Source organism: Scyliorhinus canicula, chromosome 10, assembly GCF_902713615.1.
Source record: "Scyliorhinus canicula chromosome 10, sScyCan1.1, whole genome shotgun sequence".
Taxonomy (NCBI): domain Eukaryota; kingdom Metazoa; phylum Chordata; class Chondrichthyes; order Carcharhiniformes; family Scyliorhinidae; genus Scyliorhinus; species Scyliorhinus canicula.
In genome coordinates, this window is record NC_052155.1 from 182,779,665 (window position 1) to 182,804,575 (window position 24,911).

Genomic DNA, 24,911 nt, shown 5'->3' on the forward strand with positions numbered 1-24,911 from the left:
AATAATTGGGTAATCTAAATTTTTTTTTAAAAAATGTTTGAACTGCAGGACAAGAGGAGCAGGGATCGCTTTGACAATTGGTGGGTTTTAAAATAAAATGACCATTGGTAGATTTTCAGAAGCAAACAATGCCACCATCCTGAATGCTGAATTTTCTTCAACAATTTTGAAGGCTGTTGCGTGATGTCGAGCAAGAATATTGCAAATAAATATTTTGCTTTCTTTTCAGGAAGAACTTTGTGTTTGTGTGTTTTACAATATTTATTGATTTTCTATGTCACGATGTAAAGAAAGAAAGTTAACATGTTTCATGCAACTTCTAGCGTGTACCAAGCTTAATATAATGATGCTGTTCTCAGTTTTATGTAAGCTGTTGCCATTTAGCTTACATAAAGGTTTAAGGCTTTGGGTAGAAAATGGTGAGCTCTAGTGAAGAAAACGGAAGTATGTTTTTCACTGTAAAGCAATGAAATGGCATTGGCTAGAAACCCTGAAAGTATTTTCGCATATGGTGAACAGATAGACCCGAGGAGTTTAATTAACGCTGGCACAGATGATTGACGCAAGTGTGAGGATTTATCATTCTGAAGTAGACCGTGTGCACCGAAGCAGCAATTGAAATACTCCTGTCCCTTTATCTGGATGTGTGGCAAACCAATGATGCCCTAGCAATTTAAAATCTGAAGCTAAATCAAGACCTTAACAGTTACAGTGTTGGTGATCTGAGATACGCAATCGGATATGGTGCAGACAAAATTTTGTCTACAATTCCTCTGAATTTTTTTTGATGGTAGGAAAGAGAGAAGCTGCTGGCAGGAGGATCAGTATCCACAAAGCACAGGCCCCGGAAAAAAAAATCAGGGAAAGATAAGGATAAATATTTCTACTGAGTGAATTTTTATATTCTGGATTAAACTGCCTGAAAGGGCAATGAAAGCTGATTCATTAGTAACTTTCAAAGGGGATTTAGATCTCTATTTTAAAAGGAAAATGTTGCCGGGCTATGGGGAAAGAGTAAGGGAAAAGGGCTGATTAGACATGCCTTTCAGTGAGCTAGCACACACAGAGAGGGCCAAATGGACTCTTTCAGTGTTGTATGATTCTATAACGCCAATTTAAATTCTGAATTTTCCCCCACTCAGCAGTGGCAATTGCTTCCGATGTGAGCAAACTTCAATTTGAGGGAATCCATCCATCACTGAGCAAATCCAATATTTGTTTCATATGTAAATGTCATCATAGCCCCAGAGCTCCTTGTAAGGGGCAGAGCTGTCTGGTGGTTTAACCTGAGGGTCACTACACCTCAGGCGAGGGGCAAGGTTGAGAAGGCGGGTCCTTCATGAATAACCTCAGCCGGGATGGGAATTGAACCCGCGCTGCTGGCCTCGCTCTGCATCGCGGACCAGCCAACTGAGCTAAACCAGGCTCCTTCCTGTTTCATACACACACACATGACCCTGTAGGTCTAACCTTTTCCTGAGGCTGACAAAAGACTGATTATAATAACAGCAGCTACATCCACAAACCAGATAAATAAATTGCTTCACAAACTTTCACTGTCCAAACATTCTTGAAACAGCTATCCAACATTTCAGCCTGAATTGGAGGATTGAGTCCAATTCTGACCACCACACAAAGATGCGAAGGCATTGCGAAGAGGGCAGAAAGGATTCTGAAAAGTACAGACCAGCTAGCTTGACATCAGTAGAAGGGAAAATGCAAGAAGCCAGAATAAAGTATGTGATTACAGGACATTGAGAAAACAGTGGTAGGGCTAGGCAGAGTCAACATGGATTTATGAAAGGAAAATCACATTCAACAAATCTGTTGGGAGTTTTTTGAGCATGGAACCAGCGGAATAGCGAATAGGTAGAGTGTGGTAATTTTAGATTTTTAGAAGCTTTCGATAAGGTCCCACACAAGAGGCTAGTAAACAAAATATTCCGGCACGGATTGAGAACAGGTTAATGGACAGAACACAGAGAGGAGTAATTAATAAATGAGTCATTTTCAGGTTGACAGACTGTGACTGGTAGGATACCACAAGGATCAGAGCTTGGACTCCAGCTATTCACAATCCATATCAATGATTTGTATCTGGGGATTAAATGAACTATGTCTAGGTTTGCAGATGAGACAGAACTAGGTGAAATTATGAGTATTGAGGAGGATACAAAGACGCTTTACGGGGATTTGGAGAGGCTAAGTGAGTGGGCAAACATTTGGAAGACGGAATAAATGGCCAGCGACACAGTACCACTGTTGCTTCACAGCGCCAGGGACCCGGGTTCGATTCCCGGCTGGGTCACTGCCTGTGGAAAGTCCGCACGTTCTCCCCGTGTCTGCGTGGATTTCCTCCGGGTGCTCCGGTTTCCTCCCACAAGTCCCGAAAGACGCGCTTGTTAGGTGAATTGGACATTCTGAATTCTCCCCCAGTGTACCCGAACAGGCGCAGGAGTGTGATGACTAGGGGATTTTCACAGTAACTTTATTGCAGTGTTAATGTAAGCCTACTTGTAACAATAATAAAGATTATCATTAAAATGTGGAAAACTATGGCAGGATAAACAGAAATCCAAAGTATTTCTGAAATGGTGAGAGGCTGTGATGTATTGAACTTCAAAGGACTTGACTGCCCTTGCTCAAGAGAGCTAACGTGAGTATGCAGCAAACCTTTAAGGAGTCACAAGGTATGTTGGCCTTTATTTCAAGAGGATTTGAGTTTGGGGTCTGACTATAATTATATAGAGCCTTGGTGAGACCACATCAGAGTATTGTGTGCAGTTCTGATCTCCTCACTAAAGGAAAGATATACTTGCCATGGAGAAAGTGCAACAAATACTCACTTAAATTAATTCCTGGAATGGAGGGATTGTCCTATGAGGAAAGATTAAACATACTGGGTCTTTATTCTCTGCAGTTTGAAAGAATGAGAGGTGGCCTCATTCAAAGATGCAGGCTAGAAGTTTCAGGGTGGTGTGGGCTCAGCACCCGCCATCCAAAGAATTGGCGGGCAACGCATTGCGGCCAAGTCCAGCAGGCCCCATGTCACTTCACACTCTAACAAGCATTGATTGGCAGAAAGCGGGACTTCCTTGGTGAGATTGGACAACAGCTCTCCAGTCACCCTGGAACAGCAGTACAGTGGCCAGAAGAGGCACTGCAGTGCGCTGCCTGGAACTATGGGCTGGGACCCAGAGGACAGGTACGTGGCAGGGGTCAAGAGGAGGATAGGGAAGGCCTGAGGACTTGTGAGGGACAGGGTGTGGGCGATCAGGGTCTCCGGGGTTCGGTCGGTGCAATGGGAGTTCTGGAGGTCACCGGATGCTAAGGGGACCCATGTGACAAGGGGGCTTCTGATGGAGGCACACCACCTCCGCCATCCTTCCCACCAGAGATTGAACTGAGTTCAGTTTCAGCATTTCCTCCACCCCCTTGAGCTGGCAACCACCCACCAGCCTAAAAAACAGACTGGGTGGGCAAAGGCCCTCAAGTGATTGCTTAAGGACCTTAACTAGGGCAGGGATAGATTTCCCCTCATAGGCCCTTCTGCCTCAGCGTAAAATCGCAACCAGGTTGGGACAGGTGGGATCCTGGCGGGAAACTTATCCTCCTCCCGTTTCAGAATGTGCCGGGGGTCGGAGGTGCGAGCAGGGAGTGGGGGAGTGTACAATTCTTACGGGGCATGACAGGGTAGTTGCAGGAGGGACGTTTCCCCTGGCTGCTGAGTCTAGGACCAGGGGACACAGTGTCAGAAAAAAGTGCAGGCCATTTATACTGAGATGAGGAAGAAGGTCTTCACTCAGAGTCTGGTGAATCGTTGGAATTCTCCAAACCAGAGTCATAGTCTGTTCAAGACAGAAATTGATAAGATTTCTACATATTAAAAACAACGAGCGATATGGGGATAATGCAGGGAAGTGGTGCTGAGGTAGATCAGCTGTGACCTTGGTGAATGGCGGGGTGGGCTAGAAGGGCTGAATGGCCTACCCCTGCTCTTACCTCTTGCGTCATTATGTTCTGCGAGTGTGGGGTTTAAGTTACGGGGATAGATTGGAGAAGCTGGGTTTGCCCTCCCAAGAAAATGTGGAGGAGAGATATGATGGAGGCGTTCAACATCATGAGGGGTCCAGACAGGATGGATAGACCCATCAGCGCAAGGGTTGAGATTCAGGGGATACTTGTCTTCAGGCGAATACCAAAGGAAACAAAGGTGACATGAGGAGCATAGCTTTTGAGCAGTGAATATTTGGGATCTGGAATGCACTGACTGACTGTGGTGGAAGCAAACTCAAACATTCTGAGGAACATAGGAGCAGGAGCCGGCCATTCGGCCCATCGGGCTTGCTCCGATGGGTATTTGTGTTGTTGGGGGGGTATTTGTGTTGTTGGGGGGTATTTGGGTTGTAGGGGGTATTTGGATTGTTGGGAGTATTTGTGTTGTTGGGGGTATTTGGATTGTTGGGGGTATTTGGGTGGTCGGGGGGGTATTTGTGTTGTTGGGGGTATTTGGGTTGTTGGGGGTATTTGGGTTGTTGGGGGTATTTGGGTGGTCGGGGGGGTATTTGGGTGGTCGGGGGGTATTTGTGTTGTTGGGGGTATTTGGGTTGTTGGGGGTATTTGTGTTGTTGGGGGTATTTGTGTTGTTGGGGGTATTTGGGTTGTTGGGGGTATTTGGGTTGTTGGGGGTATTTTGGTGGTCGGGGGGGTATTTGGGTTGTCGGGGGGTATTTGTGTTGTTGGGGGTATTTGGGTTGTTGGGGGTATTTGTGTTGTTGGGGGTATTTGTGTTGTTGGGGGTATTTGGGTTGTTGGGGGGTATTTGTGTTGTTGGGGGTATTTGTGTTGTTGGGGGGGTATTTGTGTTGTTGGATCACCAGGATCACCAGGATCATGGCTACCTCTCTGCCAGTTTCCTCACTACCCCTGAACCCCTCGATGTCATTAGTGTCCAGAAATCTATTGATTTCTGTCTTGAACATGCTCAGTGATAGAGCTTCCAGAGTCGTCCTCTGGGATGGAGAATTCCAAAGATTCACTAAGCTCTCAGTGAAGAAATTCCTCATCTCAGTCCTAAATGCCTTCTCCCTTAACCCGGAGACTGTGTCCCCTGGTTCTAGAGCCAAGCCAGGGGAACATCCTGTCCACATTTACCCTGTCACACCCTGTAAGAATTTAGCAAGTTTCAATCAGATTGTTCTCATTCTTCAAAATTCCAGAGAATAAAGGTCAAGTTGCCTCAATCTCTCCTCGTAATCCAATCCCGCCATCCAGGGGTTAAGCTGACGAACCTTCGCTGCACTCCCTCAATGGTAACTATATCCTTCCTTAGATAAGGAGACCAAAACTATACACAATACTCCAGGTGCGGTCCCATCAAGGCTCTATTCCACTGGAGGTAGACATCTATAATCCTGTACCCTTGCGAGGAAGGCTAACAAACCTGTTGCCTTTCTAATTGCTTGCTACACCCACATGCTGGCTTGTAGTGACTTATGGACAAGGACACCCAGTTCCCTTTGGGCATCAACACCTCCCGACCCCTCACCCTTCAAGAACACTTTGCCCCTCCACCCTTCCCCTAGCAAACTGGATGGCCCTCCCCTCTTCATGCTTCATTCCATCTGCCACATTCTTGCTCCCCCCCCACCAAGCCTCGATGCATCTCTCCCAAACAACTCACACTGCCACCCAGTCCCAATTCAGTGTGTTAATTCATTGCACTGAGCCATTCTTTATAGTTTTTTGGGGGGGGGGGGGAGAAAATGTGATTTTTTTTCAGAAACTGGCAATTCATTTTGCATTTACAATTAAATTACCATTTGGATAATTACTTGTTGGACCTGCTTTTAAATGAATGGGTTGAGCTTGGGCCCTGACTGCCTGACTGAGATAGTGATTTAATTTTTAATATTTTCTTTTTCTGAAATGCGAGAGTGGCTGGTAAGGGCAGCATTTATTGCCCATTCCTAATTGTCCTTGAACTTGCATGCTGCCTTCTAGAACCACTGTAATCAATGTGGCTAGGTACACCCACCGTGCAGTTAGGGAGTTCCAGGGTTCATCGCCCGTGTGTGTGTGAATTAGATCAGAGAATCCCTACAGTGCAGAAGGAGGCTATTCTGCCCATCGTGTCTGCACCTACCCTCTGAAAGAGCAACCCCACCCAGGCCTGCTCAACCGCCCTACCCCCCGTAACCCCACCTTAGCTGCACACCTTTGGACACCTTTGGGCAACTTTAGCATGGCCAATTCACCTAACCTGCACATCTCCGGACTCACCACTATCACAGCAGTTGATGCAGTGTTCTTTTTCGAACAGTGCCAACTGACCCAGTCGTAACAAGCGGTCACAATTTGATACAAGGAATAGAAAATGCTGGATAATCCCAGCAGGTCTGACAAGCATCCGTGGAGAGAGAGAAGGGAGCTCACGTTTCGAGTCTGGACGGCTCTTTGTCAAAAGTGACAATTTGATAGTGGCTGTCTAAAAAGCGACTGGCAGGATTTAGACAATAATCCGGGGGGGAGGGGGCTTAAAGTCTTGTTAGGGCTCGGAGACTGATGTCAACTTAACTCAGCTTTCCCCATAACTGTTGCAATTGGCGTATGTGTGTGTGCGTTCAATTCAATTTACAAAATGCAACCAGAAAAACGGATTGTCAATGAGTCAGAATCCAGCCTTGGACTAGACACGACCCAGGGAGGTAGGGGTTGGGGAGGGGGTTTTGTAACCCTCACTGTACGTTGGAATGACCATCAAACAGGAATTAAGGATGATTCCTGATTCACCCTGGGGGGGGGGGGGGGGGTGCAGGAAGGAGAGATGAAGATGTGACTCTGCTGGTTGAAACATTGCAACAATTCACCCAGCATTGCCCAAATTGGAAGGGGTTTTTTTTTTGTTTGGGAAACTTTTGTTCTGGGTGGTCTTACCTTGGCGTAGCAGTAGCAGATGAGGAGCAGGGGCAGCAGGTAGCCCACCACGAAGGTGGCCACTTTGTAGACTTGCCGGTGGGTGAGGACCCTCCAGTTCTCCCAGCAGAAGGGACCCTGGCCCTTCTTGCGGACCAGCATGTGGTAGTAGGCGGCGGGGGAAGCCATGGCCAGGGAGAGGATCCAGATGAAGAACATGCTGAGGACGGCGTTCCGGGACACCCGGATACAGGAGGACTTCCTGGAGTGGACGATGGCGATGTAGCGGTCCACGGCCATGGCGGACAGGGTGAAGATGCTGACCAGCACCGACACGGTGAAGAAGTAGTGGACGAACTTGCAGAGGAAGCCGCCGAAGACCCAGCGCGGCAGGATGTAGTAGGTGGCCTGGAAGGGGATGCAGAAGAGCAGGTAGGAGAGGTCGGCGATGCTCAGGTTGAGGATGAAGATGTTGGTGGTACTCAGGGATTTGCCGGGTTTGCTCCGGGCCAGCACCGTGATGACCAGCGAGTTGCCCAGGACCCCCAGGCAGAAGATCAGGCTGAAGATGAAGAGGACAATGAAACTGTCGGTGCTAATCTGAAGCTGTTCCCCTGCTGCCGTCTCATTGCCCTGCACCAAGCTCTGATTCTCCTCCATGCTGACCAACTGGGATCAACTGCAAACAGCAAAGACACTCATCAATTTACAACACTTTGCAAAGTTTTTTAAAATCCCCTTAAAGTTAGAGCAACGTAATGCATTAATTCACAACTGTCCTTCAAATCCTGTTCCCACTTCATCACCAACCCCACATTTCCAAACTCAGTTTCATTCCTGCATATCTTGACTCCCAGCGTTAATTCCTCGCATCGAACTCACTTGCTAACTGCAGAATGATGTCTGCATAACCTTTTCCCTCCCAGTGAGCTCTTTTGTTTTAGAAATGACAAACTCTTGCCTCTTCTTTTCCCCTCCAGTCTTGCAACTTCTTTTTTACTCCACTCAAAAATCCTTTCCCCTGCCCCCAGGTGGGGCTGATCTGCCTCCCCCCCGCTTCCCCTTTATTGGAATCTCTGCCCGTCTGACTGGAGACTTGCACATTCTGCCACCTCGTCGCTCCCAGGCATCTCTCTCCAACTCACAGCCTCCACACACACACACACTCTCACACACACACACTGCTCCAGTGGCCAATTGAGAAGCCAGCCTGTTCTTGCGGTGAGATTGACGGATAGGGGGCTATCTTGGGGAGGGGATTAATCCTTTCATTGGAATATCATCGGAAATTTGACAGTTACTGAGCTGTTGATGATTTATGAGGTCCATTTTACATGTTTGCTAACATTTTGCAAATGAAAAACATCACCAGAGAAATGACATTGGCAGAGCTCCGCTGCTAGTATGATTTAGGGAGTTGACGATGATACGTGCACCACTAGCCCGTGAGGAATTCTGTGGGTCAAATAGAATGCACTGGGGGGGGGGGGGGGGGGGGGGGGGCGGGGGGGAATAGATATTAATAGACAACTTGCATTTACATAGCACCTTCATGGCCTCAGGACATCACAATGTGCTTTGTAGCCAATGAACTGTAGCCCTTTGTATTGTAATCACCACTAAAAAATAGAAAAACTTCTAATAATCATCTTTATTATTGTCACAAGTAGGCTTACATTAACACTGCAATGATGTTACTGTGAAAAGCCCCTAGTCGCCACATTCCAGCACCTGTTCGGGTACACTGAGGGAGAATTCAGAATGTCCAATTCACCTAACAAGCACGTCTTTCGGGACTTGTGGGAGGAAACCGGAGCACCCGGAGGAAACCCACGCAGACACGGGGAGAACGTGCAGACACCACACAGACAGTAACCCAAGGCGGGAATCGGACCCTGGTATTGTGAAGTAGCAGTGTTAACCACTGTGCTACCTTGTTGTACTTTGACAGCACCTTTCACAAGCAGCGGGCACCTCGAAGCACTTCACAGCCAGTAAAGCACTTCTTGTAATGCAGGAAACACCGCAGCTAATTTGTGCACAGGAAGATTCCGCAGACAGCAATTTGATCATGACCAGATAACGCATTTTCTGTGATGTTGGTTGGGGGATATATCTAGGGCTGGTGACCTGGAATTACTGCCCCGCTCTTCTGCAAAATGGTGCCACTGGATCCTTCATTTCCACTGGAGGGGGTAGATTGGGCCGTGCGCTCGACACAAAACTCCACTTCTGACAATGCAGCACACACGCGGTGCTCCACCGGAGTTTTGGCTTGGAGGCTTGGATTGTTGTGTTCAAGCCCTGGGGTGCGACTTGCATCTACATCCTCCTGACTCAGAGTCCAGAAGTGCTACCAACCAAGATACAGCTGGCAACCAGCAACATCTGGATGCCCCGTATCGTGTCAATGTAGACTAAAAGATAGAGTGCCCTGTCCCAGGTGCAGGCCTGGGCCAATAGTATGGAAGCCATGAGTTGCCCAAACATCAGGGCCGTGACTCTTCGCGCCTCCGCGCTGCAATCGCACTCAGCGCGGGGGACATAGAATGGGCATCAGGCCCGTGATCGGTCCAGCGCCGCTCCCGCGATTCTCTGGGGACCGGAGAATCGCCACCAATCGCGCGCACGCGGTCGGTGCAGCGCCAGTCGGGGGCCATTGAAAGAGCCCCTGGGGCGATTCTCCGCCGACAATTGGCTGAGTCCCTGCCGGCATGGTTCACTAATGGTTCCATCCGGCAGGAGCTCGGAGTGGCAGCTGCGGACTCAGTCCACGGCTGTCCTGGTGGGGGGGGCGGGGGGATCAGTCACCGGTGGGGGGGGGGGGGGGCCCTCCAGAATGGCCAGGCTCGCGATCGGGGGCCACCGATCGGCAGGCATGCGCACTCTCGGGTGGGGGCCTATATTGTCGGGAAGGCCCACAGTGTGGGTCCGCCATGTTGAGCAGGGCTGCCACCACAGGTGGTCGCCGCGTGCATGCGCGGACTCGTGGCCGGACGTGCAGGGCCCCATATCGGCAGCCGGAACTGCGAGGAGCACTCCGGGGCCCTGCTAGCCCTCTGCAAAACGGAGAATCACCCTTGGACTCTCTCCAGGATAGTCCAGAGTGCTTCACGCCCGTTTTCTTGCGGGACTGGGGACAGAGCCCCATGATCAGAGAATTCTGCCCCAGGACCCCCTGTAGTGCTGTCCCAAAGGATAGGTTGAATCCACTAACCAATAGATGACAGATTACCCGCTTATGGAACTCCTGTCTGAATTTCCTGTCATGGTTTACTCCCTTTGCCATCTTCTCTCCCAAGACCTATAAGGCAATGTGGCTATTTGCTAGGATTGGGGGCACCAGAGTGGAACAACACACCAGCGGGCCTGTATGCCCTGCGGCTCCTCTGCGTCTCCTGTAGTTTAGCCTGGTTCCGTGAGGTGCCAGTTTAAACGCGTCACCGTGGGGAAAGTGCTGCTCAGGACCTGCTGAGAGGGAGGTGCTCAGGCACACAGCTCCCTTCATGGAGCTCTGTGTTAAACCTCATCCAGTTTGCGAGGCTCTTCAGAAAGATTGTTCTTTGTCTACCTCAACCTCTTTTACCATCGACCTTTTCAAGCAGCAGCAGAATTTTGAAAGCGTTAATATCTGAATCGTATCAGCCAATTTGTGCACAGCAGGGTCGTGCAAGCAACACTGCAATAAATGACCAGGTAATTAATTTATTTTAGTGATGTTGGTTGAGGATCAACTGTTGCACATGGTGGGAGAATTGTTCCGCTTTCCTTCAAACAGCGCCAAGGGATCTTTAACATCCACTTGAGACGGGAGACTGAGCTCTTGATTAATGTTGTATCTAAAAGATAGGAGCTGAGCCAGTGCAGCTCTCCCTCAGTACTGCACTGGAAAGACAGTCAAGTCTGTGCTTGGGCATCTGGAGCGGGTCTCGAACCACTGACAGGTTGACTCAGAGGTGAGAGGACTATTCATGGAGCTTTGGCACTTGAATTCAGCGGGGAAGATATCGCCAAGTTCCACAAAGCTCGAACTCCATTTAAGACAGAGATGAAGAAGAAACATTTTTCTCAGAGAGCCGTGAATCTTTGGAACTCTCTTCCTCAAAAGGCAGTGGAAGCAGAGTCTTTGAATTCTTTTTTTACGGCAGAAGTGGATAGTTTCATACGAACACAGTGGTGAAAGGTTATCGGGGGTCAGTTGGGAATGTGGGGCTGTGGTCATAATCAGATCAGCCAGGATCTTATTAAATGGCGGAGCTGGCTAGAGGGGCCAAGTGGCCTACTCCTGTTCCTAATTCATACTCTAATTATGTAATATTAACAAAACTGTTTTATTAACTTTTATGCCGTTAAATAAGTGGTCAATGAAGAATGTCTGTGTGGCGTTTACATGACCTCCCCATGTCTGCGTCGGTTTCCTTCCACACTCCAAACACGTGCAGGTCATGATCAATGTGGGGCTACGGGGATAGGGCGGGGGACCGGGCCTCGGTGGAATGCTCTTTTGGAGGGCTGGAGGAGACCCGATGGGCTGAATGACCTCCTTCTGCACTGCAGGGATTTTACGGAGTCTATGGATTCTAATCAGCTACGCTTTCAATATTTCATACCATACAAACAAGGAAAGATAGAAGTTGCATTTTTTATAGCCGGTTTCACAACCTCAGGATGACTCCGAGCATTTTACAACCGATGAACTTCTTGTGAAGTGTAGTCACTATTGTGATGTCGGGTGTGTGGCAATCCGCTAATTCACACAAAGCGCTCACATATTTAGTGGCATTCTCTCAGCCCAGGGCCGGACCATAGAATCCCCAGAACTGGCACGCATCCCGCCATGCCGCCCCGACACCGGCATGCGATTCTCTCGGCCAGCGGGAACTCGGCGTGGAAGGGTGGAGGGCGGCCTGTGAGGGGGGGGGGGGGGGGGGGGGGGGGGGGGGGGGGGGGGGGAGGTCGGGGGGGGGGTTGCCGCCTGTGTGGCCTGGCCCGCGATTGGGCCGACCGATCGGCGGACTGGCCTCTCTGACTGAGGGGATTCCTTTCTTCCGCGCCGGCCTCTGTAGCCCTGCGCCATGTTGCGCCGGTGCCGAAGCATTGAAGAAAGCCACTGCACATGCGCGCATTGGCGCCGGTGCCACTCCGCATGCACGGACCCCGCGGCGCCCAATTGACACCAGGATCAGCAGCTGGAGCAACGTGAACCTTTCCAGTGCCGGCTGGCCGTCTGTAGGAGCCAGAATTACTGATCCTGAGGCCGTATTGACGACGTCGAGAAATGCAACGGCGTTTCCGACGGCGTCAACACTTAGCCTCAGGATCACAGAATCCCGCCCATTATGTCCTACAAAGAGCGATGCAATTTGACCAGATAATCTGTTGGTTCCTTGTGATGTTGGTTAAGGCAGATATGGGCAGCACGGTAGCAAGGTGGTTAGCATAAATGCTTCACAGCTCCAGGGTCCCAGGTTCGATTCCCGGCTGGGTCACTGTCTGTGCGGAGTCTGCACATCCTCCCTGTGTGTGCGTGGGTTTCCTCCGGGTGCTCCGGTTTCCTCCCACAGTCCAAAGATGTGCGGGTTAGGTGGATTGGCCAGGCTAAATTGCCCGTAGTGTCCTAAAAAGTAAGGTGGGGGGGGGGGTTGTTGGGTTATGGGTATAGGGTGGATACGTGGGTTTGAGTAGGGTGATAATGGCTCGGCACAACATCGAGGGCCAAAGGGCCTGTTCTGTGCTGTACTGTTCTATGTTGTCCAGGACACGGCTTTTCTTAGAATAATACACAGAGACAACAGACAGAGCCTTTGTTTAGTTCCGTACTGACCCTCCAACAGTGCAGTTCTCTCTCACCCTCTGACAGTGCCGCACTCCCTCAGCACTGACCCTCTGACAGTGCGGCACTCCCTCAGTACTGATCCACTGACAGTGCAGCACTCCCTCAGTACTGATCCACTGACAGTGCAGCACTCCCTCAGTACTGACTCTGACAGTGCAGCACTCCCTCAGTACTGACCCTCTGACAGTGCAGCACTCCCTCAGTACTGACCCTCTGACAGTGCAGCACTCCCTCAGTATTGACTCTCTAACAGTGCAGCACTCCCTCAGTACTGACCCTCTGACAGTGCAGCACTCCCTCAGCACTGACTCTCTGACAGTGCGGCACTCCCTCAGTACTGACCCTCTGACTGTGCAGCACTCCCTCAGTACTGACCCTCTGACAGTGCAGCACTCCCTCAGTACTGACCCTCTGACAGTGCGGCACTCCCTCAGTACTGAACTTCTGACAGTGCGGCACTCCCTCAGTACTGACCCTCTGACAGTGCAGCACTCCCTCAGTACTGACCCTCTGACAGTGCGGCACTCTCTCAGTACTGACCCTCTGACCGTGCAGCACTCCATCAGTACTGACCCTCTGACAGAGCAGCACTCCCTCAGTACTGGCCCTCTGACAGTGCAGCACTCCCTCAGTACTGACCCTCTGACAGTGCAGCACTCCCTCAGTACTGACCCTCTGACAGTGCGGCACTCCCTCAGTACTGACCCTCTGACAGTGCAGCACTCCCTCAGTACAGATCCTGACAGTGCAGCACTCCATCAGTACTGACCCTCTGACAGAGCAGCACTCCCTCAGTACTGACCCTCTGACAGTGCGGCACTCCCCCAGTACTGACCCTCTGACAGTGTGGCACTCCCTCAGTACTGACCCTTTGACAGTGCAGCACTCCCTCAGTACTGACTCTCTGACAGTGCAGCACTCCATCAGTACTGACTCTCTAACAGTGCAGCACTCCATCAGTACTGACCCTCTGACAGTGCAGCACTCCCTCAGTACTGACCCTCTGATAGTGCAGTACTCTCTCAGTACTGACCCTCTGAGAGAGCAGCACTCTCTCAGCACTGACCCTCTGACATTGCAGCACTCCCTCAGTACTGACCCTCTGACAGTGCAGCACTCCCTCAGTACTGATCCACTGACAGTGCAGCACTCCCTCAGTACTGATCCACTGACAGTGCAGCACTCCCTCAGTACTGACTCTGACAGTGCAGCACTCCCTCAGTACTGACCCTCTGACAGTGCAGCACTCCCTCAGTACTGACCCTCTGACAGTGCAGCACTCCCTCAGTATTGACTCTCTAACAGTGCAGCACTCCCTCAGTACTGACCCTCTGACAGTGCAGCACTCCCTCAGCACTGACTCTCTGACAGTGCGGCACTCCCTCAGTACTGACCCTCTGACTGTGCAGCACTCCCTCAGTACTGACCCTCTGACAGTGCAGCACTCCCTCAGTACTGACCCTCTGACAGTGCGGCACTCCCTCAGTACTGAACTTCTGACAGTGCGGCACTCCCTCAGTACTGACCCTCTGACAGTGCAGCACTCCCTCAGTACTGACCCTCTGACAGTGCGGCACTCTCTCAGTACTGACCCTCTGACCGTGCAGCACTCCATCAGTACTGACCCTCTGACAGAGCAGCACTCCCTCAGTACTGACCCTCTGACAGTGCAGCACTCCCTCAGTACTGACCCTCTGACAGTGCAGCACTCCCTCAGTACTGACCATCTGACAGTGCGGCACTCCCTCAGTACTGACCCTCTGACAGTGCAGCACTCCCTCAGTACAGATCCTGACAGTGCAGCACTCCATCAGTACTGACCCTCTGACAGAGCAGCACTCCCTCAGTACTGACCCTCTGACAGTGCGGCACTCCCCCAGTACTGACCCTCTGACAGTGTGGCACTCCCTCAGTACTGACCCTTTGACAGTGCAGCACTCCCTCAGTACTGACTCTCTGACAGTGCAGCACTCCATCAGTACTGACCCTCTAACAGTGCAGCACTCCCTCAGTACTGACCCTCTGACAGTGCAGCACTCCCTCAGTACTGACCCTCTGATAGTGCAGTACTCTCTCAGTACTGACCCTCTGAGAGAGCAGCACTCTCTCAGCACTGACCCTCTGACATTGCAGCACTCCCTCAGTACTGACCCTCTGACAGTGCAGCACTCCCTCAGTATTGACTCTCTAACAGTGCAGCACTCCCTCAGTACTGACCCTCTGACAGTGCAGCACTCCCTGAGCACTGACTCTCTGACAGTGCGGCACTCCCTCAGTACTGACCCTCTGACAGTGCAGCACTCCCTCAGTACTGACCCTCTGACAGTGCGGCACTCCCTCAGTACTGACCCTCTGACAGTGCAGCACTCCCTCAGTACTGACCCTCTGACAGTGCGGCACTCCCTCAGTACTGACCCTCTGACCGTGCAGCACTCCCTCAGTACTGACCCTCTGACAGTGCAGCACTCCCTCAGTACTGACCCTCTGACAGTGCGGCACTCCCTCAGTACAGACCCTCTGACCGTGCAGCACTCCATCAGTACTGGCCCTCTGACAATGCAGCACTCCCTCAGTACTGACCCTCTGACAGTGCAGCACTCCTTCAGTACAGATCCTGACAGTGCAGCACTCCATCAGTACTGGCCCTCTGACAATGCAGCACTCCCTCAGTACTGACCCTCTGACAGTGCAGCACTCCTTCAGTACAGATCCTGACAGTGCAGCACTCCATCAGTATTGACCCTCTGACAGAGCAGCACTACCTCAGTACTGACCCTCTGACAGTGCGGCACTCCCCCAGTACTGACCCTCTGACAGTGTGGCACTCCCTCAGTACTGACTCTCTGACAGTGCAGCACTCCATCAGTACTGACTCTCTAACAGTGCAGTACTCTCTCAGTACTGACCCTCTGAGAGAGCAGCACTCTCTCAGCACTGACCCTCTGACATTGCAGCACTCCCTCAGTACTGACCCTCTGACAGTGCAGCACTCCCTCAGTATTGACCCTCTGATAGTGCAGTACTCTCTCAGTACTGACCCTCTGATAGTGCAGTACTCTCTCAGTACTGACCCTCTGAGAGAGCAGCACTCCCTCAGTACTGACCCTCTGACTGTGCAGCACTCCCTCAGTACTGACCCTCTGACAGTGCAGCACTCCCTCAGTACTGACCCTCTGACAGTGCGGCACTCCCTCAGTACTGACCCTCTGACAGTGCAGCACTCCCTCAGTACTGACCCTCTGACAGTGCAGCACTCCCTCAGTATTGACTCTCTAACAGTGCAGCACTCCCTCAGTACTGACCCTCTGACAGTGCAGCACTCCCTCAGCACTGACTCTCTGACAGTGCGGCACTCCCTCAGTACTGACCCTCTGACTGTGCAGCACTCCCTCAGTACTGACCCTCTGACAGTGCAGCACTCCCTCAGTACTGACCCTCTGACAGTGCGGCACTCCCTCAGTACTGAACTTCTGACAGTGCGGCACTCCCTCAGTACTGACCCTCTGACAGTGCAGCACTCCCTCAGTACTGACCCTCTGACAGTGCGGCACTCTCTCAGTACTGGCCCTCTGACAGTGCAGCACTCCCTCAGTACTGACCCTCTGACAGTGCAGCACTCCCTCAGTACTGACCCTCTGACAGTGCGGCACTCCCTCAGTACTGACCCTCTGACAGTGCAGCACTCCCTCAGTACAGATCCTGACAGTGCAGCACTCCATCAGTACTGACCCTCTGACAGAGCAGCACTCCCTCAGTACTGACCCTCTGACAGTGCGGCACTCCCCCAGTACTGACCCTCTGACAGTGTGGCACTCCCTCAGTACTGACCCTTTGACAGTGCAGCACTCCCTCAGTACTGACTCTCTGACAGTGCAGCACTCCATCAGTACTGACTCTCTAACAGTGCAGCACTCCATCAGTACTGACCCTCTGACAGTGCAGCACTCCCTCAGTACTGACCCTCTGATAGTGCAGTACTCTCTCAGTACTGACCCTCTGAGAGAGCAGCACTCTCTCAGCACTGACCCTCTGACATTGCAGCACTCCCTCAGTACTGACCCTCTGACAGTGCGGCACTCCCTCAGTACTGATCCACTGACAGTGCAGCACTCCCTCAGTACTGATCCACTGACAGTGCAGCACTCCCTCAGTACTGACTCTGACAGTGCAGCACTCCCTCAGTACTGACCCTCTGACAGTGCAGCACTCCCTCAGTACTGACCCTCTGACAGTGCAGCACTCCCTCAGTATTGACTCTCTAACAGTGCAGCACTCCCTCAGTACTGACCCTCTGACAGTGCAGCACTCCCTCAGCACTGACTCTCTGACAGTGCGGCACTCCCTCAGTACTGACCCTCTGACTGTGCAGCACTCCCTCAGTACTGACCCTCTGACAGTGCAGCACTCCCTCAGTACTGACCCTCTGACAGTGCGGCACTCCCTCAGTACTGAACTTCTGACAGTGCGGCACTCCCTCAGTACTGACCCTCTGACAGTGCAGCACTCCCTCAGTACTGACCCTCTGACAGTGCGGCACTCTCTCAGTACTGACCCTCTGACCGTGCAGCACTCCATCAGTACTGACCCTCTGACAGAGCAGCACTCCCTCAGTACTGACCCTCTGACAGTGCAGCACTCCCTCAGTACTGACCCTCTGACAGTGCAGCACTCCCTCAGTACTGACCATCTGACAGTGCGGCACTCCCTCAGTACTGACCCTCTGACAGTGCAGCACTCCCTCAGTACAGATCCTGACAGTGCAGCACTCCATCAGTACTGACCCTCTGACAGAGCAGCACTCCCTCAGTACTGACCCTCTGACAGTGCGGCACTCCCCCAGTACTGACCCTCTGACAGTGTGGCACTCCCTCAGTACTGACCCTTTGACAGTGCAGCACTCCCTCAGTACTGACTCTCTGACAGTGCAGCACTCCATCAGTACTGACCCTCTAACAGTGCAGCACTCCCTCAGTACTGACCCTCTGACAGTGCAGCACTCCCTCAGTCCTGACCCTCTGATAGTGCAGTACTCTCTCAGTACTGACCCTCTGAGAGAGCAGCACTCTCTCAGCACTGACCCTCTGACATTGCAGCACTCCCTCAGTACTGACCCTCTGACAGTGCAGCACTCCCTCAGTATTGACTCTCTAACAGTGCAGCACTCCCTCAGTACTGACCCTCTGACAGTGCAGCACTCCCTGAGCACTGACTCTCTGACAGTGCGGCACTCCCTCAGTACTGACCCTCTGACAGTGCAGCACTCCCTCAGTACTGACCCTCTGACAGTGCGGCACTCCCTCAGTACTGACCCTCTGACAGTGCAGCACTCCCTCAGTACTGACCCTCTGACAGTGCGGCACTCCCTCAGTACTGACCCTCTGACCGTGCAGCACTCCATCAGTACTGACCCTCTGACAGAGCAGCACTCCCTCAGTACTGGCCCTCTGACAGTGCAGCACTCCCTCAGTACTGACCCTCTGACAGTGCAGCACTCCCTCAGTACTGACCCTCTGACAGTGCGGCACTCCCTCAGTACAGACCCTCTGACCGTGCAGCACTCCATCAGTACTGGCCCTCTGACAATGCAGCACTCCCTCAGTACTGACCCTCTGACAGTGCAGCACTCCTTCAGTACAGATCCTGACAGTGCAGCACTCCATCAGTACTGGCCCTCTGACAATGCAGCACTCCCTCAGTACTGACCCTCTGACAGTGCAGCACTCCTTCAGTACAGATCCTGACAGTGCAGCACTCCATCAGTATTGACCCTCTGACAGAGCAGCACTACCTCAGTACTGACCCTCTGACAGTGCGGCACTCCCCCAGTACTGACCCTCTGACAGTGTGGCACTCCCTCAGTACTGACTCTCTGACAGTGCAGCACTCCATCAGTACTGACTCTCTAACAGTGCAGTACTCTCTCAGTACTGACCCTCTGAGAGAGCAGCACTCTCTCAGCACTGACCCTCTGACATTGCAGCACTCCCTCAGTACTGACCCTCTGACAGTGCAGCACTCCCTCAGTATTGACCCTCTGATAGTGCAGTACTCTCTCAGTACTGACCCTCTGATAGTGCAGTACTCTCTCAGTACTGACCCTCTGAGAGAGCAGCACTCTCACAGCACTGACCCTCTGACATTGCAGCACTCCCTCAGTACTGACCCTCTGACAGTGCAGCACTCCCTCAGTACTGACCCTCTGACAGTGCAGCACTCCCTCAGTATTGACCCTCTGATAGTGCAGTACTCTCTCAGTACTGACCCTCTGATAGTGCAGTACTCTCTCAGTACTGACCCTCTGAGAGAGCAGCACTCTCACAGCACTGACCCTCTGACATTGCAGCACTCCCTCAGTACTGACCCTCTGACAGTGCAGCACTCCCTCAGTACTGACCCTCTGACAGTGCAGCACTCCCTGAGCACTGACTCTCTGACAGTGCGGCACTCCCTCAGTACTGACCCTCTGACAGTGCAGCACTCCCTCAGTACTGACCCTCTGACAGTGCAGCACTCCCTCAGTACTGACCCTCTGACAGTGCAGCACTCCCTCAGTACTGACCCTCTGACAGTGCGGCACTCCCTCAGTACTGACCCTCTGACCGTGCAGCACTCCATCCGTACTGACCCTATGACAGAGCAGCACTCCCTCAGTACTGGCCCTCTGACAGTGCAGCACTCCCTCAGTACTGACCCTCTGACAGTGCAGCACTCCCTCAGTACTGACCCTCTGACAGTGCGGCACTCCCTCAGTACAGACCCTCTGACCGTGCAGCACTCCATCAGTACTGACCCTCTGACAGAGCAGCACTCCTCCAGCACTGACCGTCTGACAATGCAGCACTCCCTCAGTACTGACCCTCTGACAGTGCAGCACTCCTTCAGTACAGATCCTGACAGTGCAGCACTCCATCAGTACTGACCCTCTGACAGAGCAGCACTCCCTCTGTACTGACCCTCTGACAGTGCGGCACTCCCCCAGTACTGACCCTCTGACAGTGTGGCACTCCCTCAGTACTGACCCTTTGACAGTGCAGCACTCCCTCAGTACTGACTCTCTGACAGTGCAGCACTCCATCAGTACTGACTCTCTAACAGTGCAGCACTCCCTCAGTACTGACCCTCTGACAGTGCAGCACTCCCTCAGTATTGACCCTCTGATAGTGCAGTACTCTCTCAGTACTGACCCTCTGATAGTGCAGTACTCTCTCAGTACTGACCCTCTGAGAGAGCAGCACTCTCACAGCACTGACCCTCTGACATTGCAGCACTCCCTCAGTACTGACCCTCTGACAGTGCAGCACTCCCTCAGTACTGACCCTCTGACAGTGCAGCACTCCCTGAGCACTGACTCTCTGACAGTGCGGCACTCCCTCAGTACTGACCCTCTGACAGTGCAGCACTCCCTCAGTACTGACCCTCTGACAGTGCAGCACTCCCTCAGTACTGACCCTCTGACAGTGCAGCACTCCCTCAGTACTGACCCTCTGACAGTGCGGCACTCCCTCAGTACTGACCCTCTGACCGTGCAGCACTCCATCCGTACTGACCCTATGACAGAGCAGCACTCCCTCAGTACTGGCCCTCTGACAGTGCAGCACTCCCTCAGTACTGACCCTCTGACAGTGCAGCACTCCCTCAGTACTGACCCTCTGACAGTGCGGCACTCCCTCAGTACAGACCCTCTGACCGTGCAGCACTCCATCAGTACTGACCCTCTGACAGAGCAGCACTCCTCCAGCACTGACCGTCTGACAATGCAGCACTCCCTCAGTACTGACCCTCTGACAGTGCAGCACTCCTTCAGTACAGATCCTGACAGTGCAGCACTCCATCAGTACTGACCCTCTGACAGAGCAGCACTCCCTCAGGTCTGACCCTCTGACAGTGCGGCACTCCCCCAGTACTGACCCTCTGACAGTGTGGCACTCCCTCAGTACTGACCCTTTGACAGTGCAGCACTCCCTCAGTACTGACTCTCTGACAGTGCAGCACTCCATCAGTACTGACTCTCTAACAGTGCAGCACTCCCTCAGTACTGACCCTCTGACAGTGCAGCACTCCCTCAGTACTGACCCTCTGATAGTGCAGTACTCTCTCAGTACTGACCCTCTGAGAGAGCAGCACTCTCTCAGCACTGACCCTCTGACATTGCAGCACTCCCTCAGTACTGACCCTCTGACAGTGCAGCACTCCCTCAGTATTGACCCTCTGATAGTGCAGTACTCTCTCAGTACTGACCCTCTGAGAGTGCAGCACTCCCTCAGTACTGACCCTCTGACAGTGCAGCACTCCCTCAGTACTGACCCTCTGACAGTGCAGTACTCTCTCAGTACTGACCCTCTGAGAGTGCAGCACTCCCTCAGTACTGACCCTCTGACAGTGCAGCACTCTCTCAGCACTGACCCTCTGACAGTGCAGCACTCCCTCAGTACTGACCCTCTGACAGTGCAGCACTCCCTCAGTACTGACCCTCTGACAGTGCAGCACTCTCTCAGTACTGACTAACAGTGGAACACTCCCTCAGTACTGACCCTCTGACAGTGCAGCACTCACTCAGTACTGACTCTCTGACAGTGCAGCACTCCCTCAGTACTGACCCTCTGACAGTGCAGCACTCCCTCAGTATTGACCCTCTGATAGTGCAGTACTCTCTCAGTACTGACCCTCTGATAGTGCAGTACTCTCTCAGTACTGACCCTCTGAGAGAGCAGCACTCTCACAGCACTGACCCTCTGACATTGCAGCACTCCCTCAGTACTGACCCTCTGACAGTGCAGCACTCCCTCAGTACTGACCCTCTGACAGTGCAGCACTCCCTGAGCACTGACTCTCTGACAGTGCGGCACTCCCTCAGTACTGACCCTCTGACAGTGCAGCACTCCCTCAGTACTGACCCTCTGACAGTGCAGCACTCCCTCAGTACTGACCCTCTGACAGTGCAGCACTCCCTCAGTACTGACCCTCTGACAGTGCGGCACTCCCTCAGTACTGACCCTCTGACCGTGCAGCACTCCATCCGTACTGACCCTCTGACAGAGCAGCACTCCCTCAGTACTGGCCCTCTGACAGTGCAGCACTCCCTCAGTACTGACCCTCTGACAGTGCAGCACCCCCTCAGTACTGACCCTCTGACAGTGCGGCACTCCCTCAGTACAGACCCTCTGACCGTGCAGCACTCCATCAGTACTGACCCTCTGACAGAGCAGCACTCCTCCAGCACTGACCGTCTGACAATGCAGCACTCCCTCAGTACTGACCCTCTGACAGTGCAGCACTCCTTCAGTACAGATCCTGACAGTGCAGCACTCCATCAGTACTGACCCTCTGACAGAGCAGCACTCCCTCAGTACTGACCCTCTGACAGTGCGGCACTCCCCCAGTACTGACCCTCTGACAGTGTGGCACTCCCTCAGTACTGACCCTTTGACAGTGCAGCACTCCCTCAGTACTGACTCTCTGACAGTGCAGCACTCCATCAGTACTGACTCTCTAACAGTGCAGCACTCCCTCAGTACTGACCCTCTGACAGTGCAGCACTCCCTCAGTACTGACCCTCTGATAGTGCAGTACTCTCTCAGTACTGACCCTCTGAGAGAGCAGCACTCTCTCAGCACTGACCCTCTGACATTGCAGCACTCCCTCAGTACTGACCCTCTGACAGTGCAGCACTCCCTCAGTATTGACCCTCTGATAGTGCAGTACTCTCTCAGTACTGACCCTCTGATAGTGCAGTACTCTCTCAGTACTGACCCTCTGAGAGAGCAGCACTCTCACAGCACTGACCCTCTGAAATTGCAGCACTCCCTCAGTACTGACCCTCTGACAGTGCAGCACTCCCTCAGTACTGACCCTCTGACAGTGCAGCACTCCCTGAGCACTGACTCTCTGACAGTGCGGCACTCCCTCAGTACTGACCCTCTGACAGTGCAGCACTCCCTCAGTACTGACCCTCTGACAGTGCAGCACTCCCTCAGTACTGACCCTCTGACAGTGCAGCACTCCCTCAGTACTGACCCTCTGACAGTGCGGCACTCCCTCAGTACTGACCCTCTGACCGTGCAGCACTCCAGCCGTACTGACCCTCTGACAGAGCAGCACTCCCTCAGTACTGGCCCTCTGACAGTGCAGCACTCCCTCAGTACTGACCCTCTGACAGTGCAGCACTCCCTCAGTACTGACCCTCTGACAGTGCAGCACTCCCTCAGTACAGACCCTCTGACCGTGCAGCACTCCATCAGTACTGACCCTCTGACAGAGCAGCACTCCTCCAGCACTGACCGTCTGACAATGCAGCACTCCCTCAGTACTGACCCTCTGACAGTGCAGCACTCCTTCAGTACAGATCCTGACAGTGCAGCACTCCATCAGTACTGACCCTCTGACAGAGCAGCACTCCCTCAGTACTGACCCTCTGACAGTGCGGCACTCCCCCAGTACTGACCCTCTGACAGTGTGGCACTCCCTCAGTACTGACCCTTTGACAGTGCAGCACTCCCTCAGTACTGACTCTCTGACAGTGCAGCACTCCATCAGTACTGACTCTCTAACAGTGCAGCACTCCCTCAGTACTGACCCTCTGACAGTGCAGCACTCCCTCAGTACTGACCCTCTGATAGTGCAGTACTCTCTCAGTACTGACCCTCTGAGAGAGCAGCACTCTCTCAGCACTGACCCTCTGACATTGCAGCACTCCCTCAGTACTGACCCTCTGACAGTGCAGCACTCCCTCAGTATTGACCCTCTGATAGTGCAGTACTCTCTCAGTACTGACCCTCTGAGAGTGCAGCACTCCCTCAGTACTGACCCTCTGACAGTGCAGCACTCCCTCAGTACTGACCCTCTGACAGTGCAGTACTCTCTCAGTACTGACCCTCTGAGAGTGCAGCACTCCCTCAGTACTGACCCTCTGACAGTGCAGCACTCTCTCAGCACTGACCCTCTGACAGTGCAGCACTCCCTCAGTACTGACCCTCTGACAGTGCAGCACTCCCTCAGTACTGACCCTCTGACAGTGCAGCACTCTCTCAGTACTGACTAACAGTGGAACACTCCCTCAGTACTGACCCTCTGACAGTGCAGCACTCACTCAGTACTGACTCTCTGACAGTGCAGCACTCCCTCAGTACTGATCCACTGACAGTGCAGCACACCCTCAGTACTGATCCTCTGACTGTGCAACACTCCCTCAGTACAGATCCTGACAGTGCAGCACTCCCTCAGTACTGACCCTCTGACAGTGCAGCACTCCCTCAGTACTGACCGTCTGGCAGTGCAGCACTCCCTCAGTACTGACCGTCGACAGTGCAGCACTCCCTCAGTACTGACCCTCTGACAGTGCTGCAGTCCCTCAGCACTGACCCTTTGACGGTGCAGCGCTCCCTCAGTACTGACTCTGACAGTGCAGCACTCCCTCAGCACTGACCGTCTGACAGTGCAGTACTCCCTCAGTACTGACTCTGACAGTGCGGTGCTCCCTCAGTACTGACCCTCTGACAGTGCAGCACTCCCTCAGTACTGACCCTCTGACAGTGCAGTGCTCCCTCAGTACTGACCATCTGACAGTGCAGCACTCCTTCAGTACTGACCCTCTGATAGTGCAGCACTCCCTCAGTACTGACCCACTGACAGTGCAGCACACCCTCAGTACAGATCCTGACAGTGCAGCACTCCCTCAGTACTGACTCTCTGACAGTGCAGCATTCCCTCAGTACAGATCCTGACAGTGCAGCACTCCCTCAGTACTGACTCTCTGACAGTGCAGCACACCCTCAGTAATGACCGTCTGGCAGTGCAGCATTCTACTGACCCTCTGACAGGGCGGCACTCCCTCAGTACTGACCCTCTGACAGTGCAGCACACCCTCAGTAATAACCGTCTGGCAGTGCAGCATTCTACTGACCCTCTGACAGTGAGGCACTCCCTCAGTACTGACTCTCTGACAGTGCAGCACTCCATCAGTACTGACCCTCTGACAGTGCAGCATTCCCTCAGTACTGACCCTCTGACAGTGCAGCACTCCCTCAGTACTGACCCTCTGACAGTGCGGCGCTCCCTCAGCACTGACCCTCTGACAGTGCGGCACTCCCTCAGTACTGACCCTCTGACAGTGCGGCACTCCCTCAGTACTGACCCCCTGACAATGCAGCACTCCCTCAGCACT

General features: G+C 52.8%; 1 protein-coding gene across 1 annotated transcript in view; it reads right to left on the bottom strand.

The window, feature by feature from the left end:
* The window catches only part of galr1a (galanin receptor 1a), a 28,052-nt gene extending 20,159 nt beyond the window's left edge, over window positions 1-7,893 (bottom strand). The window contains exons 1-2 of the mRNA XM_038808449.1: window positions 7,798-7,893; window positions 6,937-7,594 (exon numbers count right to left, since the gene is read on the bottom strand). Coding sequence (XP_038664377.1) covers window positions 6,937-7,575 — 639 coding nt within the window. The 5' untranslated portion in view covers window positions 7,576-7,594; window positions 7,798-7,893. The remainder of the gene's footprint in view (window positions 1-6,936; window positions 7,595-7,797) is intronic.
* Between the last annotated feature and the right edge of the window lie 17,018 nt (window positions 7,894-24,911).